This window comes from Vicia villosa, linkage group LG6, assembly GCF_029867415.1.
Source record: "Vicia villosa cultivar HV-30 ecotype Madison, WI linkage group LG6, Vvil1.0, whole genome shotgun sequence".
Taxonomy (NCBI): domain Eukaryota; kingdom Viridiplantae; phylum Streptophyta; class Magnoliopsida; order Fabales; family Fabaceae; genus Vicia; species Vicia villosa.
The window spans coordinates 9,278,535-9,294,984 of record NC_081185.1 but is presented as its reverse complement, the minus strand read 5'-3'; the positions used below and the strand labels follow the sequence as shown (position 1 = coordinate 9,294,984).

The following is a 16,450-nucleotide window of genomic DNA, read 5'->3' as shown; positions in this document are numbered from 1 at the left end:
TTGTTTATGTTTTATTGTTTTTTTTTTGCTTTCGCACCGGTTTCCGACCTACATAGTAGATCGACTAATCCGGCTCGTGCTACGGAGACACGTGCACTGGCCAAGCGTTGTTTATGCCAGGAATCGAACTCGGTATTCCCCGAATATCGTCCTTTACAAAGACTCGTTTGTCACTCGAACCCAAACGCTTGGTTTTTTATGTTTTATTGTTGTTTGTTACTCTTGTATGGTAATTTTGACATGCTTGGGAAGCTTATTTATTTTTATTTTTAATTTTTTGAAAACTCGGTGTTCAACCGACCAACTAATTCAAAGGGATCAATTCTTCCGTTTATTAGCGGGGGTCCATTTAAAGACAAAGCAAGTTCTGTATTGACTGATTCAACAGATGGATTGTTAGCGTCTAACAAAATTTGAATATAAGAGAGAAGTACACTCTCGTGTTTCAAGCTTTCACCACTTGACATTAAATCAATTGACTGTAAATGAATATATAAAATCAAATTTCACTGGTAAATATGACTAGTCAGACTTATTATTTTAACAATCATCAATTATGGTTCATTCATCAAATCTTTGTATGTCCTTAGGCAAGCAAACATGCAATTGTATGAAAAGCTCACATCTCTTCTCTTTGCTACAAATAGACAAGCTAAATTCAAATCTAACCATTCTCTTTGATAGGCACCCTACTCTGTCTTGGAGGAGTGTATGATAAATTCAATAATTATCTTTCAAAAAATGATTTTGAAAGAGCAAATATGAACATAATATTTAGAAAAAAATATTAAAATGGAAAGCATCTATAAATCATACGAATAAACAATAGGGAGAAGCTAACATGTGCATCAAGGACACAAATTAATGAGATATTTATATAGAGATAGAATAAATAATATGGAAAAGCTAACATGTGCCCCAAGGGCACAAGTTAATTAGATATTTATAGAAATATTTTTTTTGAACACGTGCATTCAATGTATCGAAACTTTAAATATAACTTTATTGCATTTAATTACATTTAACTTTTACTAATTATAGTATCCTTAACATGTGCCCTAAGTTAGCATGACCCTAAATAATAATAATAATAATAATAATAATAATAATAATAATAATAATAATAATAATAATAATAATAATAATAATAATAATAACAACAACAACAATAATAAATTAGTTTAATATCTTTTTTTATCCGTATGTTAATTTCAGAGTTTATTTTAGTCTCTTAACTGTTGAAGTATAATTGCACATGTAGAGTGTGTTAGGTAATTAGTTTGTTTTGGGCCTTGTGTTGGACTTTAGTTTAGTCCAATATAAGTTTCATATATATTGCAATTTTGCTTTGTAATTGAGTAGAGTGTAGAATCATTTTGTAACCGTTTCTCAATTGAGGAAAAGTTAGTTACAATCTCTCTCTCTCTCTCTCTCTCTCTCTCTCTCTCTCTCTCTCTCTCTCTCTCTCTCTCTCTCTCTCTCTCTCTCTCTCTCTCTCTCTCTCTCTCTTCATTTTGTTCATCTTGTTCTGCTGTGCACCAACAATTGGTATCTAGAGCTCCGGTTCGAATCCAAGGGAAACACTAGTGTACGTGAGGTGTGTGATTGGTTTGATTTCGGATCCATTCAATTTCAGTGAATTGAAGATTTGAATCGTGTCGGAATCACATTTTTTAGTTTTAAGGGATCGGGTAACACGAGTCTTTGGTGAGATCTGGGTGGTTTATTGCACAATTATGAAGATAAATGGTGATTTGAATACGAAACTTCTAGTGTTTGATGGAAATAATTGGAATCGATGGATGATTCAGATGCGCGTGTTGTTTAGCGCTCAAGATGTGCTTGATCTTGTCAACGACGATTACATGGCGGTTGCTGCAAATGCAACGGGAGCGCAAAAAAATGCACAATGAAAAACGAAGAAGAAGGATCAGAAAGCGTTGTTCTACATCCATCAGCGTGTGGCTGTGAATGTGTTTGAGAAGATCTCTGATTCGACGACGTCGAAGGCTGCATGTGACACACTGGTTCGATGTTATGGCGGTGACTCATCTGTGTAGAAGGTGAAGCTTCAGAGCCCACGTAAGCAGTACGAGAATCTCAACATGAAGAATAATGAGAAGGTACTTGAGTACATCTCTAGAGTGATTCTGATCACTAATGGGATGAAAGCTTGTGGAGAAACACTCTCAAAATAAGTGATTATTGAGAAGGTACTGAGATCACTTACTCCTCAGTTTGATTACATTGTTGTAGCTATTGAACATTCTAAGAATCTGGGCACCATGAGAATCGAAGAGCTGCAAAGCAGTCTCAAAGCCTAATAGTTGCGCCTAAGTGAAAGAACCTTTGAGAGAGAGGTAGAGTAGGCTCTGAAGGCGTCTTCTAGTAGGAAGATTTAGAAGCCTTCTTGGTCAAAAGCCAAGAAGAGACATGGTGGTTCTTAGATGTCAGAAGCGTCTAACTCTGATGAAAAGAAAAATCAAAAGGGAAGGGAGAAGCATGAAAAGAAGAAAATTCAATGTTACTATTATAAGAATTTTGGCCATTATGCTTCTGAGTGTTGGTCAAATAAAGGAAAGAAGTCATAAAGAGAAAATATATCCAGAGGAACTGATGTTGAACCTATGATATTGATGGCTTATGACTCTGATAATAGTGAATTGTCAAAATGTTAGTATATGGATGCTGGCAGCTCAAATCACATAACTAGAAACAAACAATGGCTGATAGGCTTTGACTCCAGAAAGAGGACAAATATTAGATGTGCTTATGATAAGTACCTTAATGCCAATGGAATGGGAAATGTCATAATCAAGGTGAAGAATGGTAAAACAATTCTGATCAAATATGTTTGGTATGTTCCTAGAATGAATAGCAATCTAATGAGTGTAGGTCAGCTAATTGAGAAAGATTTCTCAGTTACTATGAAGGACAATCTCTTGAAGTTGTATGATTCCATTCATAAATTGATTATGAAATCTGAGCAGGGAAGCAACAAAACATTCAAGATGAATATGGAAACAGCTGAAACTAAATGCCTTAGTGCTGAAGGCGCTGAAAGGTAACAACGAGGTGTGGCATAAGAGATGGGGGCATCTGAACTTCATAAGCCTAGGGCACCCCAGTTCTAAGAAGCTGGCACATGTCATTCCAAAAAATTTGAAGCCTAAGAACTCATGTGAGGTATGCATGAAAAGTAAATAACCTAGATTTTCATTTATATCAGAAACGGTTCCAAGAGAAAAACATGCTTTAGGAGTTGTGCATTCTGATGTGTGTGAGCCATTCCCAAGACCTTTATTGAAGGAAACAAGTATTTTGTGTCATTTGTGAATGAGTTCAAGATAATGATAAGGGTAGCACTCATCAAGTTTAAGCATGAGGTGTTTACTAAGTTTCAGAAGTTCAAAGTGAAGGCAGAAAGACGGAGTGGTCAGAAGCTAAAGATTCTCAAAACTGGCAATGGAGATGAGTATAACTCTATAGAGATCAAATAGTTATGTTAAGAAAATGGCGTTGAGCATGAAGTGATTTCTCTGTATACTCCACAACGCAATGGTCTCATTGGAAGAAGAAATCTTACTTTTATTGATATGACAATGAGCATGCTGAAGGAGAAGAAGCTACCTCATTTGTTATGGGGAGAAGATGTTGCAATTGCAACATATGTGCTCAATAGGTGTCCTAATAAAAAGCTGAAGGAAGTTGTTCCTTTTGAGACGTGGACTAGAGAAAAGAAAAGTGTGAGTCATCTTAGGGTATTTATTTTTGTATGTTATAAACATGTTTCAGATGCTAAGAGAAAGAAATTGGATGATAGAAGTAAAGTAATGTTACCGGTGGGGTACCACAGTACAGGAGCTTATAAGGCTTATTGTCCAATCTTTAAGAAGGTGAAATTCAGCAGAGATGTCATAGTAAAAGATCCAGAAACTTGGGATGGAACACGTCTAATCATGCCTCTGGTGTTGGAGGTGCTTCTGAAAGAAGTTTGGAGGTAGTTTCTGAAGATGAGTCATAATCAAAAGATGAGTCTAATTCTAAAGGTGAATTTGATTCTGATTCTAAAGACGAATCAGAGCTTGAAAGCGATTTCAAAGGTGACTGTGATGGAGATTCTGGAATTGATCCAAACTATGGAAGTGATCCAAATTTTAGAGGTGGTCCTGAATCTGGTGGTCAAGACTCTGGAGGTGGTCCAGAATCTGGTGGTCCAGACTCTAGGGGTTAAACTTTTAGGAGTAATCATGCTTTTGGAAGTAGTCATTCTTATGAAGGTGGAAATTCTGAAGGAAGTGTTTCTAGAGGAGGTCCATAGCTAACATTGTTCTAGGTTTTGTAGAAGATTCAAAACAAGTCCAAAGACCACAAAGAATGAGACAAATACACATAAGGTTTGTAGAGTTCGACATGCTACGCAATACTGAAATAGACTCTAAAGGTGAAGTCATTCAGTGTGACATGTTAGTCGACTATGAAATTGTGAGTACAAAAGAAGCATTCAAGAAGAAAGTCTGGATGAAGACCATGAAAGAAGAATTTGAAGCTATAGAAATGAACAAGACTTGAGATTTGATTGAGCTTTCGAAGGAGAAGAAGGCCATCAGCGTCAGATAAGTTTTCAAGGTGAAGTTGAATCTAGATAGATCAATTGGAAACACAAAGTGAGGTTAGTAGCTAGAGGTTTTCTTTAGAAACCTGGGCTGGATTACTTTGAGGTGTTTGCACCTGTAGCTAGACATGAAACAATCAGGTTGGTGATTGCTATAGTTGCTAATAGGAATTAGTCTATAATACATCTGATTTTTAAATCTGAATTTCTAAACGATCCATCACAAAAGAAGTTTATGTGTCACAGCCTCCTGGATTTGTGAAAAAGAATCGGGAAAGGATGATGTTCAAGTTGCATAAAGCTTTGTATTGATTGAAGCAAGTGCCCAAAGCTTGAAACTTAAAGATTGATTCGTTTTTCAAGAAGCATGTGTTTCAGAAATGTGAGATGGAATATGGTGTTTATGTTCAACATACTTCTGAAGGTAATATAATTCTAGTGTGTCATATTGCTGACAAGGAGCTGCTCTGATGAGATAGTCAAGTTCAAGAAGGTACTGATGAATGAATTTGAGATGAGTTTAAAGGTAGTGCACTGACAGTGTAAACTAACTTTACACATACAACCAATCAAAATCCTTACACTTGTCATGTCATATTAATTTTTTAAAATTAAAATTATGTTTTAATTAAATACATGGTTGTGATTGGTTGAGAGTGTAAAAATATTTTACACTGTCAGTTCATATTCCCTTTTCTCATTTGAGATTACTAACTTAATAAAGTTGGTATACTTTCTAGGGATGGAGATTTTGTACTCTAATAAGGGTATCATTCTGCATCAGGTGAAGTATGAACTTGAGCTTCTGAAGAGATTCAAGCTGACAAATTGCAAGTCTGCAGTCACACCCGCTGAGACGAGTCACAAGCTGGATTTTGATGATGAGGGTGATGATGTAGATGCTACAAATTTCAAATAGTTGGTAGGCTTGATGAGATATATCTGTATTACCAGACATGACATCTGTTACGCAGTTGGAATGGTGAGTAGGTTCATGAACAAACCGAAGTGGTCACATTATCAAGCTGCTGTTAGAATTATGAGGTATATTAAGGGTATTATGAAGTATGGAATTTTGTTCCCTTTTAGAGCTGAATGTGAGTTAGAATTGACGTGCTACTCAAACTCTTGATAGAGTTGACAAAAGAAGTACTTCTGAATATTTTTCAAATATCTGGAAAGTCTCATTCCTTGGTTTTCCAAGAAGCAGACAGTGGTTGCATTGTCAACTCATGAAGCTGAATACATTGCAGATGCTTTGTTTGCGTGCAAAGCTCTATGGTTAATGAATTTGTTGTAGGATCTGAAGAATAAGATGAAGAAGCCTGTGAAGTTGATTATTGACAACAAATCAGCTATAAGCCTCACTAAGAACCCAATGCTGCATGGAAGAAGCAAGCACATTGACACAAAGTTTCATTTTTTAAGGAATCAAGTCCATATTGGAGTGCTAGAAGTTGTGCATTGTAGCACCCAGAAGCAACTTGCAGATGTTCTAACAAAAGCCGTCAAGACTGGACACTTCATCAAATTGAGGGAGCGGATTGGTGTTATTGATTTTAACTCTGAATGTGAATTTAGGGATGGTGTTGAAGTGTAATTGCACATTCATATTGTGTTAGTTGATTAGTTTGTTTTGGGTCTTGTGTTAGGCTTTAGTTAGTTTGGCCCAATATGGGTTTCGTATATATTATAATTTTGCTTTGTAATTGAGTAGAGTGTAGAATCATGTTGTAACCGTTTTTCAATTGAGGAAAGGTTAGTTACAATTTTTCTCTCTCTTCTTCCATCTTCATCTTTTCTGCTGTGCACCGACATTAACATTAAAAAATTCATATTAGTCCCTTAATTTTTTAAAATATATCATGTTAATCCTTTTGTCTAATTAAAAATAGATTTAGCGATCAATTTTTAAAATTTTCCATTAGACGAAAAAGACTAACATGATACTTTGAAGAGTTAAAGAACCTATATGAAGCATTTTTAAGATAATATACTAAAATAAACCCCGAAGTTAACATATAAGACAAAATAAATATTAAGTCTAATAGATTAAAGGGAGCACTCAAATAATTTTTAAACATAAAAGTTCAGATTTTATTTCTAAATGAAATAAAATATTGCTCAGGGGCTGGTTAATAGGGACGACAACGGGTCGGGTCGGGTGCAAGTTTTATACTACCCGCATCCAAAATCGGCACCCGAACCCAAATTCAAACCTAAATATTATTCGGGTGGCAAATTAACTCCCACACCCACACTCGTTGGGTTCGAGTTTTTTCATCCAAACCCGAACCCGCAGCAAAATACATAAAATATATTTTTCCTACAACTTTCCAATATATATATATATATATATATATATATATATATATATATATATATATATATATATATATATATATATATATATATATATATATATATATATATATATATATATATATATATATATATATATATATATATTAGCGGGTGTGATTTCGGGTGGCACCTGAACTCAAACCCAGTCAACTTGAATTTTCATCTGTTGACTTGAATTCGGGTGTGGTTGGGCTCCGCGGGTTTGGGTCTCTTGCCATCCCTATTGGTTAAACTATACTATATAAAATACTCTTGAAAGTATATATATATATATATATATATATATATATATATATATATATATATATATATATATATATATATATATATATATATATATATATATATATATATATATATATATATTGTTGTTAAGAGAAAATAGGAGATACATTGAGAGTGTAAAGTAAATTTACACTGTCAATCTATAAATATTGTGTATTTTGCAAATTATTTTTATATTTTAAAATTATTTAAATAATATGACAGATTATTAGTTTGTTATTGGACGTATCAAATTATTTTATATTGTCAATTAAACTCTTAAATTAAATAATTACTAATGTTTAAATTATTTGAAATTAGATTGACACTCAGGAATAAAACAATAAAATTATTTTAAAGGTAGAGATGGTTTTCCAAGAAACATTGGCACTATTTTTTTTATAAATTCTTTAGGATACATGAATAAAATAAAAATATGTGACATTGATAATGATAACGAAAAGGATATTGATTATCAAATGAATATTAAATTTGAGCGTAAAAATACACTCCCTCTATTATAATTTATGAGCAAAATAAACATATGTTTTATGGAAAAATATAAAAATAATTTTATTTTATTGTTGTTTAAATAAAAAATGAGAAAAAAACCAAATTAATTACGATTTATATTTAATTTATCTTGAAAAATATGATTTTGTTAAAATAAAAATAATTACATAAATTAGAATTGATGTTTTTTTTCCTTCTAATTTGTAACAAGAAAAATGAGTGTTTTTTTTTATAAATCGTTACGAAGGAAGTAAGTTATTGAGTTATAGGAGCAATATTATAGCCAAATAGATACAGCAACACTAACCAAGCCGTATCCCGTTAAGTGAAATTGACTATATGGATCAATTTTTGTTATATTGTCCTATCCAAGACCATGTTTTAATTTGAATTGTAAATTGAGGCATTTCTTAATAACTTTTCTTATAATTTTCCTAAATTTTTCTCTACCTCTAACTATTTGACTCATCTCCATTTGATATGCTCTCATTACCACATAATCTGTAGATCTTCTCTCTACATGTCCAAACCACCAAAATCTATTCTCCACCATATTTTCTACTATAGGTGCTACCCCAATACTCTCTCTAATATTGTCATTTCTAATCTTATCATGTATAGTCTTACCATCAACACAACATCCTCATCTCTGCTACACTTACTTTATTCTCGTGTTGATTCTTAAGCGCACAACATTATGTCCCATACAACATCGCAGGTCTTACCCAAGTTCGATACAACTTTCCCTTCAACTTGAGAGACAGCTTTCTGTCACATAAAATCTCTAAATCCATCATCCATTGCAACCGTCCAACTTGAATTCAATGGTTTACATTCCCTTCTATTTCTCCCTTGTCTTGTATTATGGATATTTAACCCGCGTGACTTGTGAGATGATATGGTCTTCAACTTCCACCTCTAGGTTAGAAACGCTTCTCCTTTTACTGAACATACATTCTATATATTTTGTCTTACTTCTACTTAGAAACACATCCTTTCAGTACAACTTTTTGTTGAATGTTGCAACTTTTCACCTACTGCAACACTTCAGAAATGTTGTCTATTTTGACTGTATTCTACAACACTTCAAAAAGCGTTGTCTATTTTGAATTCAAAATACAAACTTCCTACTACAACATTTCACACAGTATTTCCTAATTAAAAAATAAACTACATACTGCACATTTCAAAAGTGTTTCCTATTTTTAAATTTAAAAAAAATAATCTTCACTTGCATATGTTCTTGTCATAGAAGTACAACAACATAACAAAAATAGTATTACATAGCAAAATAATGCTAAAATATAAAGAAGAAGTTACTTTTAATATTTTATAAATAGATTTAAATATTCTTATCTTTAATTATTCTATAGATTTAATTTGTTGTTTGTAAAACTATTTTTACACATAAACGTTAACTAAAATATCCTTATATAGACACTTAGAGATGTTTTGTTTTAAAACATATCCATACTATAATTAGAAAAGAAAAGTAGATTCTATCTTATCATTTATATTAAGTTCATTATCATGTAACAAACACTCTAGCCAAAAAAATTCTATATAATCACAAGAACAAAAGTACTAGGTAAATCAATTAATTGTAAACAAAACAAAAAAAAACATATTTTATGGTTTAACATTAAAAAAGAAAATTTCTTTGCCAACCTCCCAACTCTCTAGCCCACCTCTGGTGAAAAATCCAAACTACCCCTGACTTCGGAAGTTCATTTCCGAAATGCAAGAAAAAGGTGTTTTCGGAGATGCATCTCCGAAAGCGCCTTTTTTTTTGAAAAAATTGTCTTATTTCGGAAGTTCATTTCCGAAAACAGCATTTCGGAAATGAACTTCCGAAATAATGCGCGTTCTGCAGATTTAACAAAACACTCCCCCTCCCCCATTCATTTACCCTAACTCAAATCAAAACACAACCCCTCTTCAAATTTTCTGCCAAAATCAAGTGTAAGATCAAAGAGCATTCCCAAGTCTTCTTCCAAACTCATCATCAAACACTAATTGGTAAGTTCTACATTGTTTTTTCAAGTTTTAGATCTATTTGAATAAACTCTAATAGGGTGTTTAGAAACTAAAAAAATCACATTAAGATAGGTTAGTACTGATATTAGGATGTTTAGTAGGCATAAAAGTAGTTTTGGTTTAGGTTTTTTGGGTCTGCCATTGAAGGTTGCAGAAAAGCTCTGCGCAGGGGTGTTTCGGAAGTTCATTTCCGAAAACACCCCATCCCAGTTTCGGAAATGAACTTCCGAACTGTATCAGAAGTGCATTTTTTTTGTTTTTTCATTTGTCTCGCATATTAATCGATTTCGATTGTTTACAGGAACATGTCAGGCAACCAGCCAGCACGCATCAGACAGGGCAGGGAGTCACAGACTGCGTCGGCTAGACGCGAGCGGGCGGCGGCGCAGCTGGCGTCGACCCAGGGACGGGGTCGGGGACGCCGTGTGCGCGTTCCACAGGACTTGGTGGAGAGTTCATCTGCTTCAGGCTCTAGGAGTAGGCTGGCTCGGGTATCTTCTTCCCGCCAGCGAGAGGAGGAGGAGGAGGATGAGGAGGAGGTCATACCGGATGTTGACCCTCCAGTCGGGGAGGAGGAGGAGCAGGAGGTGGATAGCTATCCGGGAGGGCCTTTTGACACTTCCCTGCTGATTCACTACCAGGATCACGTCGCTCGGCGGATCTGGGAGGGAGAGGTATTTTTTTTAACTTAGTCGTTTATTTGTCACCATTTTTTATAATTTTACCGTTTATTTCTCGCTTATTTGTTTTTTTTTGTAACAGGAGAGAGAGCCATTGAAAATGGTGAACCACTCCAGGAAGATTTTCGGTCTGTTTAAACCATCAGCTCAGTGGTTTAACGACCATGTGCGAGGTTTAGGGCTTAGCGGGCTCTGCATGACCGGGTACACCACCATCAGCACCGGCATGCAGGGGGCATTTGTGGAGCGCTGGCACAAGGAGACGTCTTCTTTCCACTTGCCGGTGGGGGAGTTGACGATCACCTTGCATGACGTCCAGTGTCTTCTCCACCTGCCCATCAGGGGGTGGCTGTTGGACCACTCCAGGATCCAGAGGGTCGAGGCCATTGAGTGGATGATGCACTATTTGGGCATGCCGCACGAGGTTGCTCACCTGGAGTGCGTCTCGACTTCTGGGTGTCATGTCCGGTTCAACACACTGAGCCTCTATTTTGAGTTCCACCTGGACGCGGCGGCCGAGGCCGAGCAGGAGGGTAACGACCTATTCAGGGAGTACCACCGCGGCTGCGCTCTCCGGTGCTGGTACATGCATGTGGTAGGCGCTGCATGCTTTGTGGACAAGAGTGCCAGGTACGTCGACGTGGCCTACCTCCGCTATTTCATGGACCTGGATACCGTTCACCAGTGGAACTGGGGGTCAGCTACTCTGGCATATCTCTACCAGAAGCTGAATGAGGCCTCCAACTGGAGGACGAGGCAGTTGGTCGGATCCTGCACACTGCTTACGGTACGTTTTATTTTAATACATTATCGTATTTATTTATATATGTTTCGTATTTAATTTTAATACATTATCTTGTTTCTGTTTCAGAGCTGGATCATCTCCTACTTCTCCCGCATCCACGGCTACCACCTCGATCCTGCGTACGTGGACGCCTTGCCCAGGACCGCCAGATACGATCTCCAGAGGGGGAACGATGCGGTGGGACCATACCGTGGATACCTGGACCACACTCTGCACGACGATGTCACCTGGAGGCCGTTCATCGACTACGCTCAGATTGTCCCCTTTGACGGCATTGCACTTTATTCTGGCTGGTTGGCTTGCGGGACCGGCATCATGGTTCGATATCTCCCTGAGCGGTGCATGCGTCAGTTCGGATTCGTGCAGCGGATACCCAGGTCACCCTTTGAGGCTGCTCCCGACACTGTGACCCGAGTGCAGCTCACTGCCATATGGGAGCATTGGGAGGATCATGTGGTACCGCTGGAGTACCGTCTCACTCGGGTCACCCAGGACTGGCACAGTGAGGAGGGATACGTCACATGGTTCTACCGGGTGTCACATCCTCTTCTGAGACCCGACATTCCCGACGCTCCTAGGCCAGCACACGAGGAGATCCTGGAGAACCAGCAGGCCGAGGATGATCACGCCATTGATCTCATGCTGATCTGCCAGCGGATATCGATGCTTGGGCGGGACGCGTTGGGTCGAGGTATCGTGGAGCGGGGCGGTCCAGAGGCAGTCGCCGTGATGGAGATGATCGTCACTGATGCGGACCGTGTGGCGACATACAGGCGGCAGAGGAGGTCTCAGGGCGAGAGGTTTAGGCACACCTAGTAGTGGTCGGGTTTATATATTTTTTGTTATCGGATTGTATCTTTAGCACACTATTTTTATTTTTTTCGGTTTGTATATATTATTTTCATCGGATTAGTATTTTTTTTTGTTTATTTATCATATTAGTATTTTCAGTTTATCTATTGCTTATTTTATTTGGCGTTTACGTTTAATTAAAATGCGAGACTGTTTTAGATAAAACATAAAAAAAAAACACAATTTCTGCATAATTCGGAAATGAACTTCCGAAACCCCCCAAAATCTGAACAAAGGTGTTTTCGGAAGTTCATCTCCGAAGACACCCCCCATGAGGTGTTTTCGGAAGTTCATCTCCGAAGACACCCCCCATGAGGTGTTTTCGGAGATGCACTTTCGAATTAAGGAAATTTTTAAAAAAAAAAAAAAAGCGCTTCGGAAGTTCATTTCCGAAGCAGGGGTATTTTGGGATTTTCGCTGGGGTGACCCCATAGGGAGGTGGGTAAAGAAAAAATCTTAAAAAAATGATGAGAGGAAAACATTTGCTTAATTATACTTTTTTCATTTTCAATAATTGCATCAATTTCAAACTCTCTTCCTCTCTCAACCAACGAGAGATGGATAGTAGATGAGACAGGAAAAAGGATAAAGTTACATTGTATTAATTGGTCAAGTCACCTAAATGCAATGATAGGTGAAGGTCTTGACACAATATCCTTAAAAAATCTTATATCTCAATTGAAGGAACTAGGGTTTAATTGTGTTAGATACACATGGGCAACACATATGTTTACACGTTATTCAACCTATAAAGTTGGAGAAAATTTTGACAAATTTAATATATCAGATTCTAGGTTATTAATTAGATATTATAACCCTTCTTTAGAAAATATTACAGTTGTGGAAGCCTTTGATTTTGTGATAGATGAGTTTGGAAAACAAGATATGATGGTTTTGGTTGATAATCATGTTAGTGATCCTAAATGGTGTTGTGATGGTAATGATGGGAATGGGTTCTTTGGTGATCAATATTTTAACCCAGAAGAATGGTTAGAAGGACTTTCCAATGTTGCCAATCGTGTTAAAAGAAAACCTCAGGTTCATAAAAAATTATTTTATCTCTTTTAAAAATATATTTATTATTATTATTTATACAAAATTAACTCATCTTTTCGAAAGGTTTATTAAAATAACACCAGCACCCCTCAAATTTTAAAATATGTATTGACCTTTCTTGAAGTCTACTAAAATGACACTGACATTCCTATATTTTTTAGTGATATAGTAAAAAATCATAAATATGGATGATATTTACTTAGAGTTTTTCGTATGTTACTAAAAACTAATGTTGGAATATGTAAATTTAGAGGGAAATTATTGCATATTTTAAAACTAGAGCAAATGTCAGTCTCATTTTAACAGACCTCAAGAGAGATGAGTGTAATTTTTCCAAAATTAAAGTATCAACAACATACATATTTAAAGGAGAAATTACACTCACTTGCGATTTATTAAAAGCGCATCAATACCCCCTATAATATTAAATATGCATTAACTTCTCTTGAATTTCATTAAAATGACACTAACATTTTCTCTAGCAGCTAAAAATTGTAAGTATAGATAACATTTACTTACTATATATATATATATATATATATATATATATATATATATATATATATATATATATATATATATATATATATATATATATATATATATATATATATATATATATATATATATATATATATATATATATATATATATATATATATATTAGAGCATATTTTAAAATTAAAAGTGTGTCGGTTTCATTTAACAAACTTTTAAAAGAGGTGAATGTAAGTTTTTCAAGTTTTATCAATAATCTTAGGATTAAATTGAGGTCCCTTGACAGTAGGGGTGGAAATAGGCTGGGTCGAGTTAGGCTTTGCCAAACCTAGGTCTGGCCTGTCAAAAAAATCGAAGTCTAAGCCTGGCATGTGGCCTGTCGTAGGCTTATTTTTAGGCCTGAGCCTGGCCTTTTCGAAGGCCTGGTTAGCCTATTAGCCTACATAAAAGCTTATTTGTTTTGACATACTAACTAAAATAATGTTTGAATAGACTAACTAACTAAAATATCAAGAGATTAAAAATTTATTTGTATTGACTTATTTTAACTTACCTATTAGCATAAGTTCTAAGAGACTATTTGTTTAAGATAACTTATGAAAACAATGTTCATTAGGTATTTTCATCTTATTTTCACAAGTTCTTTAAGATAACCAATTTTTATTTATGTATTTTAATTCAAAGTACAAAACATAATATAACGATAATAAAAAAATTATTCATATTTATTTAAATAGGCCGGCCTGATAGGCTTAAAAGGCTTTTTTTTTGGCCTGGGGCCTAGCCTTTTTAACTAAATAGGCTTATAAAAAATGTGTGGCCTGGCCTGAGCCTTTATAGGCCAGCCTGTAGGCCCCTGTTATCGGCCTGACCTATTTCCACCCTTATTTGACACTAAATTATTTTTTTATAATTTTGTTTTTAGAGATTCTATAATATTAAATAAATATTTCAAGAATTATAGGTAGATAAATCCATTAATTTGACATATTAAAACAAACAAACAACATCTTTAATGGTTGAGTTTTGAATTATATATAGGTTATGGCAATAGGGTTAAGAAATGAAATAAGAGGTCGAAATCAAAACCAAAACAATTGGTACAAATACATGAGTCAAGCAGCTACAACAGTTCACTATGCAAATCCAAATGTTCTTGTCTTTGTATCAGGCTTGAACTATGACACTGATTTAAGTTACTTGAAAACAAATCCTCTAAACACAAACATAGGTAACAAATTGGTGTACGAGGTACATTCCTATGCTTGGTCAAATGGGTCAAGAAGTGATTGGATTGATCAACCATTAAACCAAAAATGTGCCAAAGTAATGAATGGATTGAATGATAACGCGGGATTTATCATGAGTGGTTCCAACCCAAGTGCATTGGTTATGAGTGAATTTGGTATGAACATGGAAGATTTGAATAACATGAATCAAAGATTTATGCCTTGTATAATGACTTATCTTGTTGGGAATGATTTGGATTGGGCTTTGTGGGCAGCACAAGGTGCATATTATGTTAAAAAGAATGAGACTAGGGTGAGTGAGACTTATGGTTTATGGAATATTTATTTTAGATCACTTCGATATGCGGAATTTCCACAAAGGTTTCAACTATTGCACAAGACGCTTCTAGGTATGATATTTTTACTATGATTTTAAATTGTAGTTACGTTTACATATGTAATCACGCATGTAAACATTGTTATTGCGATTATCATGAATGTTGCTATGCACATTTCTGATATTGCGGGCCCAATGATAAATAAGAAGTTATTGAAATACAATTGAAAATTTGTGTATATTAACAATTTTCAATGTATTTATAGAAGATTGATATTTAGGGTTCTAAAATTGAATTTTTATTTTAAAAATTTGAATAAACATAATCGAAATTGTCCGATGCGACCGCTCATGTGATTTAAATATCACACTGCAACTGCGGATGCTGACCACAATTTAAAAATGTGATTTTTTACTATGAAAAAAGTTTGAATTATCAATATAAATAAACTTATATAATATTTTATGTTGACAAGTGAATTTTAATTTTCATAATTGTAGAACCAAGTTCAAATTCAAACAAGTCCTACATAATATATCACCCATTAAGTGGGCAATGTGTGAGAGTGAGCAATAATCATAAACTTGAATTGGGTGATTGTGAGAGACCAAGTAAATGGAGTCAAGAAGGACAACAAATTAAATCGGTTGAAAATGGTGCTTGCATTGAAGCAATTAGTGAAGGATCTCAAATGAAGCTCTCAACTAATTGTAAGAGCAAGCAAAGTTTTTGGAAAAAGTTATCAGCAACAAATCTACATTTGAGTACTTTGGATAGACAAGGACAAAACTTGTGCTTGGAAAGGGAGTCCCCTACTTCACCTAAGATTGTCACTAAAAAATGCATATGTGTGGATGATAGTCCTTCTTGTTTGGATGATCCTCAAAGACAATGGTTTCAACTAGTTGCAACAAATGTATAATAGTTTTATCTAAGTGTATGTTTCTATTAGTTTTTTTAAGAGTCCAAAGTAATTCTAGAGATATAGAATTGATTTTGGAATAGTTTTCTATTAGTTTTGGAAGAGTCCAAAGTAATTCTAGAAATGTAGAATTAATTTTGAAATGATTTTAAGGTGTTTGGTTCTTGTAAAGTATAATTGATTTTGTCTGTAGAATTGATTCTACTTAAAGTTAGACTAGAATTTATAACTTTTGAGTTTAAACGTAATTTTTACATTGAAATTAAATGTTAAACTC

The 16,450-nt window shown here is 35.0% G+C and overlaps 1 protein-coding gene across 1 annotated transcript; it reads left to right on the top strand.

Moving 5' to 3' along the window:
• Nucleotides 1-5,930: 5,930 nt before the first annotated feature.
• LOC131613175 (glycosyl hydrolase 5 family protein-like) lies at nucleotides 5,931-16,173 on the top strand. The gene is made up of 4 exons (XM_058884868.1): nucleotides 5,931-6,201; nucleotides 12,603-13,168; nucleotides 14,726-15,323; nucleotides 15,752-16,173. The coding sequence occupies exons 1-4, from the start codon at nucleotides 5,931-5,933 to the stop codon at nucleotides 16,171-16,173; spliced, it is 1,857 nt and encodes a 618-aa protein (XP_058740851.1).
• Nucleotides 16,174-16,450: the final 277 nt, after the last annotated feature.

Bases quoted from the DNA above. Each gene is read 5' to 3' on its own strand.
- LOC131613175 (XM_058884868.1), top strand. From the start codon at position 5,931: ATGAAGAAGCCTGTGAAGTTGATTATTGACAACAAATCAGCTATAAGC. The intron at 6,202-12,602 runs GTGTTGAAGTGT...AAAAATGATGAG, and splicing joins TGAATGTGAATTTAGGGATG to AGGAAAACATTTGCTTAATT. The intron at 15,324-15,751 runs GTATGATATTTT...TCATAATTGTAG, and splicing joins ATTGCACAAGACGCTTCTAG to AACCAAGTTCAAATTCAAAC.